At 36.1% G+C, this 10,443-nt stretch overlaps 1 protein-coding gene across 1 annotated transcript in view; it reads right to left on the bottom strand.

The window, feature by feature from the left end:
- Positions 1-9,899, bottom strand: part of LOC104072776 (probable C-mannosyltransferase DPY19L1) — a gene marked incomplete at its 5' end in the record, with an annotated part of 48,456 nt that extends 38,557 nt beyond the window's left edge. Inside the window, 4 exons of the mRNA XM_009572347.1 lie at positions 2,730-2,867; positions 3,507-3,594; positions 4,890-4,914; positions 9,831-9,899. Coding sequence (XP_009570642.1) covers positions 2,730-2,867; positions 3,507-3,594; positions 4,890-4,914; positions 9,831-9,899 — 320 coding nt within the window. The remainder of the gene's footprint in view (positions 1-2,729; positions 2,868-3,506; positions 3,595-4,889; positions 4,915-9,830) is intronic.
- Positions 9,900-10,443: the final 544 nt, after the last annotated feature.

The raw sequence follows: 10,443 nt of genomic DNA on the forward strand, positions 1-10,443 counted from the left end.
AAATTTTACTGATTTATCAACTTAACCTTTTTATGTCACAAGTGCTTGTGCCTGCTGCAGATGTTACCACACATGAATACTCCCTAAGAAGGTATCCAGTTAGGTACTTCATGCAAAACACAGAAACATTTTTTGCCAAAAGTTACTTTACGTGGTTAACATGGGCATAAAAATGGATGCAGATCAGTAGTACAAAATTGCTAGGTCAATTAGAGCACAATGGCATTTTTGGAATTTCTACTGTCCCGTATCAGATGAGGCAGTAGATGCAAAACTTGGAAAACAAAAGACTGGCTCTCAGACTTAGGAGATCTCTGTGGGCCGGGCCAGTCCTTTGCTGTAAAAGAACATGTAGAAAAGTCAATCCATTTTATTAGTTGCCTTTGAGAAAGGACTTTAATGCCAACTACGCAACACTCATCACTCCAACTCAAATTTTCATCATCACTGCCACACACAGAAATATCAACTGTTCTGTAACGATGAACAACCAGGAGCAAGCCTAACACATTATCTCTCCACCACAGAAATTAACACATTATCTCTCTGCCATTTTGCATCAGGGATCACAGATGTTTTGAAAACAACACCACAACTACTGGAACAACCTGACTTTGCAGCAAATACCTGGAAAATTAAGACTTTATTGAGACTATAATATTGTACAACTACAAAGACTGACCTGTTGCTTTTGACAGATTTTTTTACTGCTTATATTTATAATTTCCACAGATGATTGCTGTGGATTCACTTTACCTTTGTTTTCCTTCTTTTGAAGTTTTCACGGCTAGTACCGGCTGTACATGCGGATGAATTGTCCTACTTTTCTTAATGGGTTTAGGAACCGGATTTCAAGGCTATTTTTTATGCAATTATTTTGAAATCCGCTAAACAAACAAAAAATTTATTAAAATTCAGCCTTAATGCTAGTATTGGGCTGAAAGAGCTGGAAAGATCCTAAAATATCAAACAGGAAATGAAACACTTTCAGAAAACATGACTGGACTCTGAGTATCAGACAGAAAAATTTCACTGCCAACAAATAAATCCACAAGCATCTTCCCACCACCTAGCCCCATTATAATCATAAGTAAAATTAGATAAATTCGGAGAACATACTTTAAATGTCAAGTCGCACCTATTGACAGTTTTATAGATGTAGTTATGTGGAAACAAGAGTACTCAAGAAATACTTTAAAAAAAACCCTATTTACAGGAAGGGTAGACATCAAGCAGTAAATGACTGAAAGGAGCAGAGGAGACTATTTGTCTGCTTTGCATGCCCAGACAGGCACAGAAAAGATGAATGAATTCATACCTTATCACCAAGTTCTATGGGCCAGTAAGATCCCAGAAAACTTTGAATGAACAGACAAGCCTACACATTTTGTACAGTAATCTACCTAACGTTCTTACAGAATGTCAGCCACTATATCTGATTGCTCCTGTTTTGATTTCATCACCCAATTTACTTAGTCATCTTTCATGGTGATACTGATGATTCTCTAAGATCAAGTTCATTTGACCAGTTACCTTTGATTTTTGCAAGTCAGACTACAGTTGAAGTCAATAAATCTATCTCAGCTAAAGAAAATAACTTTACAGTATTCAAATAAGGCACATGTTCCTAATGCTGCATTTCTAGAACTGAACTACAATCCCTTTGGAGCTAAAAAACCAAAACAAAACCACCAAAAAAACCACCAAAATACCCCCCAACAAACCCAAAACCAGTGAGAGGGTAACAAAAAGCACTCATCTATAGCATTTAGTTCTTCCAGAGCAAGGAATTAAGAAGCAACTGAAAGCACTACATGCAAGCTGTATGAACACATGCATGCTGAGAACCCTTACACATATAGTTCCCGAAAATAGCTCTGCTCCGACAGGGCAGGAGAACAAGTATAAATGCTAGTACCCAACAATTACAGCCATTATTAGTCCTTGGTTCTCCAAAAAATAAGCTGTTGCTGACACACGCAGTTACAGAAATGTACATTAATCAAAGGAGTTTTCCATTTGCAAAATGAGACACACTGGCAAAACCATAGGAGACAGAAAACCAAATGTTTCTAGACTTAAAGACATGTTCTTTTTAGTGACAAAAAGGCAGAGTAGGAACATAGTCTAACCAGGTAACAAGTCTAACATCAAGTACATACAAACAACAGCAGTCAGGCTTCTACAGGAGAATTTTTTCTGCAACATGTAAGTAAACTACTACCACTCATGGATTTTCAGGGCCACAGTGAACTGTGATGATTCTTTAGTACATTGTCCTACACAAAACACAAGCAAAAATAAGCTCTCAGTACCTGTATCACTGCAGACATTATTGCATTATTGTCATATACAACTGATACTTCATATGTTATATTTCCTGAAGTACACAACAATTTCCGCAACCTACTTGCTTTCAGTGAAAAGAACAAAAGAAGTCAAGAAGTATAGAATTGGATTGCAACTTCAGGGCATGAAATACTAAGTTCTAGAGAGTATTTACATTTGATTGGACATACTTGAAATCTGGGAATTCATTGCAATGTATGAAGTAACTTTATCATTTTAAATTTGGAACTAAAATAAGGTATTTAAGCAACACTTCATTAGTCACTGTATCTTTACAACCACATTTTCCAGAGTAACGTTTCTTACAAATTTGTAGTCAAATCTAAAGAAACCAAAGATTTATCAGAAGGTATTATTTTTAAAATAATAACATAGCTCACCTCTGGGTAAAGATTGAACCTTTGTAAGGTGTTAATCACTAAAGGATATTCAGTGAGTCTGTCATTCATAATTGCCCATACTCCATTCCAAAACGATGGTGCCTCAATAATGATCTTGAAGTAGGAATAATAAAGACCCTACAGGAGAGCAGAATCATTATTTATGATTAAAGAGGTCACTTCTGCTTCATGAACTGCCACATACAAGCTTCGTTTTCAAATCAAATTTTGTAATATAACAAATAGGACAAAACGATTCAAGATGACTATCCAGTTTTTCAAATCTCTTCTCTTAGTGCCACTGAAACAAGCAATGTGGGTTTCCTTCCACCTTGTTTCATAGGACTTCTGGAAATGTCTCATTTGGGCTGGTAACTATGCACTAGCATAGTATTTCACAACTCTCAAAACAAAAAGCAGCCAAAAGGTATATATGTATGCAAACATTTATTAGCTAAAAAAAATTATTTTAAAAAAAAGCTGCATAACAAGACCATAATTGAAAGTATGTTACAAGATTCTTGTAGTTTTGTATTTTAGGTCTTCTAGAATCATATTTTTAAATTATATTTTAAATGAACTGTGAAGAGATACATTCATAGTGATCAGCTGCAAGACACAAATGCTCTGCATGTAAACGTGTAATGCATGTTAGTTGCAAGATATCAATATATTTACTTATCCAGAAAGTATTAAGAAATTTTGGAAAGCCCACGATCACAAGATTACAGACAGAAGTTTTCCAATCACTGAATTTTTATTGAAATATAATCTAACCATTTCCGTGCGAAAAGCCATTTCTCTTTCTAGCGTTGACAGGTGAGAAAAATGACGGTCATTTTCAAAAAGAGTTGTTATGTGACACCTGTTAAAAAATAATAATAATTAAAACTGAATAAAGAGTTTTAGAGCCTGTACTAAGTCATATATACCAAGGAACAGCTGGCGAAACATTCAACAAAGACCCAAAGATTACTTACAAACTGCTATTTTAATTTACTCATATAGTATACCAACATTCTCCTCTATTCACACTATTTTAAATGGAAAAAATATAAATCCATAGAGCATTTATTAAATTGTATTACAGAATTAGTTATAATACTCTAATGCATTTTAACTTAAGTGCAGACACCTAAGGATCAAAAGTTTAATGCTATTAAAACTATCAAGTCTACATATTAGGAAAGAAAATTCAAATATCTGACAATGAAAAGAATCACAGATTAAAAACTGGTGAAAATAATGGTGCACAAACAAGTAGTGTATGTTTTTTCCACAAAAATCTTCCCTGACTTGTATTTTAACGCAGTTATCTGCCATTATATATAGATGCGCTTATCATCAAAAGTATATTTAAATAAAGGTGCAACTACGGGGGGAGAACCAACAGGAAAAATGCAAATAATTTTGGGGGCAAAACTTGCCATTTCCAAGAGGAGCCTCATCTCCAGAAAAGATGGAAAAAGAAAGAAACAGAGCAGTGCACATGACTCTGCTTTTGAATCAGAATTTGCAAGACACAAACTACTAAAAATCAATAGTTCTTTTTGAGCTAGGAAACAAAAACAGTGTGGCAGAAGCTGTTACTTTTTATCTCTGCAAAAGCAGCTGGTGAATATCGCTATAGAAGCCATTCTATTTCAAGCCTATAGTACAAAAAGGAAGGGTGAGGATTAGGACGGAACCTGAAACAAGGATTATGTTGACAAAGAGTAGTTGAAAGGCCATTCTTCCGTACACAGAGAAAACATTGGCCAGACTTCTCCGAAGAGGTTAGAGAAAACGTGATGCAAAACTAAGAAATTAAAGCAGAATCTAAATAAGCAGAACACAGGAGAAAGTTGAAAGGATTTACCTGGACTTTCAAAACCCACTGAGGGTAAAAAGGTCTGTTAGTGGAAATGCACCTGAATTTGTATAGCTAAGCAACAATTTTCCACGTGGATAGCAGGCTTCACTCTTCACTGAATAGGCTTAAGAAACCTTTCACATCAGCTTCACAAGAACAGAATTATTCATCTTAGAGACAACAATTCGGTTTTGAGAGGAAAGATCTAAATATAAATTATCCCAATAGCTCATCTAAATATAAATCAAAATGATATTTTGATTATTTTAAAATATCATATTACTCTCAAGCAATAAATTTAACCTTACCAATGTAGGACTCCTGCAAAAGCAGCTGTAAAGGAAACAAAAGGTGTCAAGTTACTCAAATATTTAAATAATTGAACATGAAATCATGTTCTTCAAAGTAATTACAGTACTACTACAGAGGTGCGCAGAAGGTACTCAGCCTCCAGAGGAACAGAAGAATAGGAACATCTGAATTAACTTTTATGGCCAGCTCTCTGAAAATCTGAAATTATGCCGATGGCATTCAGCAATAGGCAAGTTCCCACCTATATCCTGCATCACTCAAGTTGATCCATCAAAATCTAATGCACCCATTTCAGCTACCAATAACAAAACTGAATGATAAGCATTTTTTTTAATAAGCATAAATATTTTTAAGATACCTACTGTGACTGTCTACTCAACTGCTGCTCAGATTTTGGATAACACACAGCTCATACTAAAGCCTGATGTATGCTAGGAGCAGCTCTGTTAGGTCAAAGCAAGGGCAACACATAGGCAGGCCCCGGTGGCCAGAAAGGGCTAAAGGTCATTATGTAGCCATTATCACCTGCAGCTTGCTGTCTCCCGCAGCCATAATCCTCGCATATTGATCATCTGGCAGTTTCTTCAGAATCTGCTAACTCATGGAAATGGTATAGACCAAACTTCCAAGGTGGAAAGTACAAATACATCAGCTTACCCAAAAAGTTTTTAAAGCAGATCCAGCAGCAGGTGGACTGCTGAGGCTTTCATGCTTCTTGGTGTGATACAGGGGACACCTGCACCATGGTGGAAGAGGAAGGATGAGCACTCCCACCATCAGCTAGGTAACTGTTTTGCTCATAAATGCACAAGTTAAGAGTTACAAGTTATGAGCTGCGAATTAGAGAACTTGTGATTTAGAAACCTCATGACTTAAGTGATGAATTAGTGAATTCCCATGTTAGACTAGTCTGTACAAAGTGGACTGAGCCCTTGTTTGCCGTATTTGTTTGTTTTCCTTCCTAATGAGCTCATAAAATAAAGTTTAATTTACAGAGTACATTGTCCTGTAAATTTGAGAGATCCAAACAGACCGTGACAACCAACACAAATCTAATTGAGACTATAAATGCTAAAAGGTAGACTCTCCATGCAGTAACATTCCATTTGTCCATTCAGAGACTATTTGCACTGTTGTTATGTAGGTACAGAACAAGGGAGGTAATTTGAGGGACAAAGGGAAAAGACAAATTATGATAATGTGGTGGGTAAACAGTCTAGGTCTCTGACTTCTTGAGCATGATAAGATCCACAGAGAGCAGAAGCCACTCCATTTTGCTTGAGTAGCGTTCACAACATATCCAGAGCTCACCATGGAAGCAAAGCCAGCATGAGTGAGGGATAAAGGGTAGGCATTCAGAGTGACCACGGTGCTCCTTCTGGACTGAAGGTGTCTTGGTTGCCCTCTAGGCACACAGTGGCTCTCTGCCATAGAAAAGTCAAGTAGACTGGTTGCCTTCAATCCACGAAAATCTTTATGGTTAATGAAGAGCCCTCTTATTCACATAGGCTATACGGAGCAGAGAGAAAGTGGAGAGGACAACCACTCTCCCTGCTTACATCCAGCTAGAGCCAGATAGGTGCTGAGCACCGTATCCCTCTCCAGGGTGCTGATCTGCACACACCTCCTGCAGCCTACCGGCACCCGGGCATGGCCCTTGCCTCTGTGACGACATAGAATGGGTCAAGTTGCTTGCACATAGGTAAAACATGCATCAAATGCCTCCACACCGATGCAGAATATAGTCATGAAGTTAGTAAATGTGCAGACTGCATGTAGTCTGCTTCTGGAAAGCAGCAGGGACAAGAGAAAGAAAAACACCTTTGCAAAAACACTAAATTTATGTAGAAAGAGGAGTGGACTGAATGTACACTTCATGCCCTAGTATATATTCCCAAACCGCATGTTCTTCCAACACAGAGCCTGGAAGTGCTGCTGTTGGCAGTACTTGTTATCATTATCATCACAATGCTGCTGCTGGCAGTACTTGTTATCATTGTCACCACCACAAACTTCACGTAGTAGTTGAGGTTGTACAATACCACACTTTTCAGCTCCACTTCAGTCAGTGAAGTAGTTATCTCAAAGAGAAGCCTGGGTTTCAGTTAGAAAATGCATACCACAAGCTTTCATTTAAAACTTCACATTTTTACACATACTTTCTAGAAAAAAAAAATCACCAAAGGATTGCTCAGTATAGTTCACATTAAGAGGAATTTAATGTCTTAGGAAAGTTTCAGGAGCTACAGATTTTTTTATACTAAGGATATTTACGTTAGTTCTCATGGAGAGCTGCAAATTCCTTTTTCAGAAAAGCAGATATGGATATGATACGGAATTCCAGGTAAGCACACTAGCTATATCAGCAACACAGCAAACCATATTCCATAAACAAACACATTGTGCAGTAATTGTATGGAAAGAAACAGAGCAGTCCATACTTTTCTGTTATTACTTATTGAGTCTCACATTTGCACAAAGCATTATTTCATTTCTCAGTAACATTTCTAAGACTCCCAATAAGATTGGATGCTGAAATACATTTACATATACACACACCCCAACTATAAAAAAATACCAATTTTAAGACAGATTATGTTAGATAAGTATATACAGTAAAGTCAAAATAAATGCACATTAGCTACTACTACTTTTTCATGATCTCAAATTCATGTGGTTCCAAATAAGCCAAATATACAGTATTTTATTGTTATAAATAAATTATATATTAATATGGAAATTACATTTCAGATTCAACATACCACTTATTTCATAGAGAAAACAATATATTTAAATCTGATTCTTCTCTTCAGTAAACCTTGTATTTAAAGTCGATGCATTAAGTGTAAATACATTCACAGTTATTTTGGAGAATTTCATGTAGATTTTTATAAAACTTCACAAAATCACTCTACTGTAAATATAAAACAAAGACCTTTTATAATCACACAGCAATTCACGTAATTACTCACATTTCAAGAGACAATGCGCTTAATTTATAGACTTACACTATGAGTCCAAATAGACATTTTTCAACAGACTGCATCCAGACTTAACATTAAGCTAGTTTCTGATGGAAAACAGGCAGATCAGCTCTCCTAAATGACCATCCTTTGATCCCATTAATGTCCTTACAGGGGAGGGAATGAAGGATAGGACAGGAGAGGAATACTAGAATCCTAATGCTAAGACTTATACAGCTACTCTGTACTTGAACTTGCAGATGCCATTTTCTCACCCCGCCTAAGAATCCCTAAAAGCAAAGCATGTGATCAGACTGTTGCAGACTAGGGCTATTATGTAAAATCTGATAGTTTATTCTTCAGATTTCCTATTTTTGCCTGTGTTCTGTTCTAAGAAAAGCAATATGAATGGCATATAAAAAGCATTCTAATTCTGGAAATTAAATACTGAAGAATAAAGCCAAAATATACAGAACTCATTTACTAAGAGAACAACAAACACTGAGATGCTGTAATGCAACAGGATGTGAAACGTACTAGAAACTGATTAATACTTTGCAAGTATCCCCAAAGTGACTAGGTAGGAGTACAGCAGAACTGGGAATAATGAGGAATGTGCAAGCACTGACTACTTCTGCAGCTTAGTCAAGATGTTTCATTGTGAGATTCTGTGCAATCTAGAAAGGATGTCTCCAAGAATAAGGCCTCAATTCAATGTTCATTTAAAAAAAACCCAACACAATAGGGCAAAGTGTTGTATAAGAATGTCCTTGAAAATCTGACAACTTCATTGTTGCATGTAAATTGGAGATAATTCTTAAATGAAAAAAATCCACACCCTATAACAAAACTAGTTCCAACTGTGGGAGCCTCTGTTTTTAAATTCTGGCCCTTAAAGCTTAAGCAAAACAACAACAAAAATTCAAATACCACTAAAACTAACCAAAACTCACTATTTCATATTTAGTATATGTACATTCTTTGCTACTGCAAATACTGTATGCTGTTACATACTTTGCTATTAAGGATTTACTCCTATTAAAAATGTAAATAGCTCCCTGAAGTATTTAATTGGTTATCTGGGTTTCACAGCCAAATACAAACTCCAGAAATTATAAAGCTCTCTACCTAATCTCCCCTCAAATTTCAATCAAAGGAAAGCATTTTTCAATTTTGACCATCAGTTTAACATTTCTATTTCATTTAAGTAACTACCAGTCTAGGAAATGCTGAATAAACAGAGGTAAGTAAAGCAATTCAGGAACAGTTTATTCATCAAATAGTTCGTAAGCTAAGGGTTGTTTCCCTGCTACTACTTTGCAATGTAATTCATCAAATCGAAGAAACTCCCTTTGGCAACAAGGACTACTGGTGGTGCGATTAATAGTACCAGCATCTTTGGAATACCCTGACAGTCCTTTAATATAATACCTTTAAGAGTGTATCTAATGGTGCATCTGACAAATATACTATTATTTAACACTTGTTAACTTTAGGAATGCATTTCTTATTTAATTTTGCAAACACTTTAGGTGCTTTTTCCAAGACTTTGGCCATTAGCCATTTTATTATTTACTCCAAAATATTCCCAAAGATAATAACATCTGAATTTACATCCCCCTACAGTTGTATGTTCTTCCATAATCCTTCCAAAACAAGCTGTTTTGATTACATTACTTAACAAGAGTTGCTTTTTTTTTTCTCCCCTAGAATTTAATGACTAGATAGGAGAGATCTGTAAATATCTGGACAATTATTCTCCTACAAATGTTCTGATACCACACCAACTGCTACAATAACAGCTTTACAAAAGTTACCAGGTAGGAAATTATTTTCTATCCCTTTTCAAAATAAGGTATGGTTTTTTGTTTTTCCAAGTTGTATTTCCAAATATATTTTGATACTGTTTACAATTCCAGGGAAAGAAAGGTAAAAAGAATAGTATTTTCCCCCCGACGTATTTCTTCTACTTACCCAGAAGGAAAGTGAGCCATATTTTGCTATCAGCTTTTATGATGAAGGCCTTTCTGTCGTCAACAAATACTGTCAAAAGAAAACAAGTATTTTAAGCATCAATTAAGAACAGCCTCTGTAAAAGGAAATCTGTTCGAACTCCGCAGCATTAGTTTTCTGTAAAAATCTTGACTTCAAAACTGCTGAAATTTCATACAACAAGTTGGTAACTACACATAAAAGCGTTAAACATCATAGATAGACTATTAAGGCGACTATGCAAATCAGGTTTTTAATTCCTGAAATAACTTTTACAAAACAACTTGTCGAAAGAGGATTTGTTCATAGACATGTTATTGACAAATTTGCTCAGACTTTAAAAGAATAAGCAACCCTCCATCCTTTCAACAAATGTTACCAAGGAATAAGCCGGTCATCCCAACGCTATAAGCAGAGCTAGTCAACACGGTTAGAGGGACTGCTTTAACGAGAGTTGCTTACACAAACAGCACATTTTCCCATCCCAAATGATGTAAAGTGGTAAAAAACCCTTTTCCCCGCCTTAGCCCCCGATTCTCGCCGATACCAGCGTGGGTCTTGTCAGCTTTTTTTTTTTTAACCTCCTCCCGTTGTG

This window comes from Fulmarus glacialis, unplaced genomic scaffold (assembly GCF_000690835.1).
Source record: "Fulmarus glacialis isolate BGI_N327 unplaced genomic scaffold, ASM69083v1 scaffold142, whole genome shotgun sequence".
NCBI classification, from domain to species: Eukaryota; Metazoa; Chordata; class Aves; order Procellariiformes; family Procellariidae; genus Fulmarus; species Fulmarus glacialis.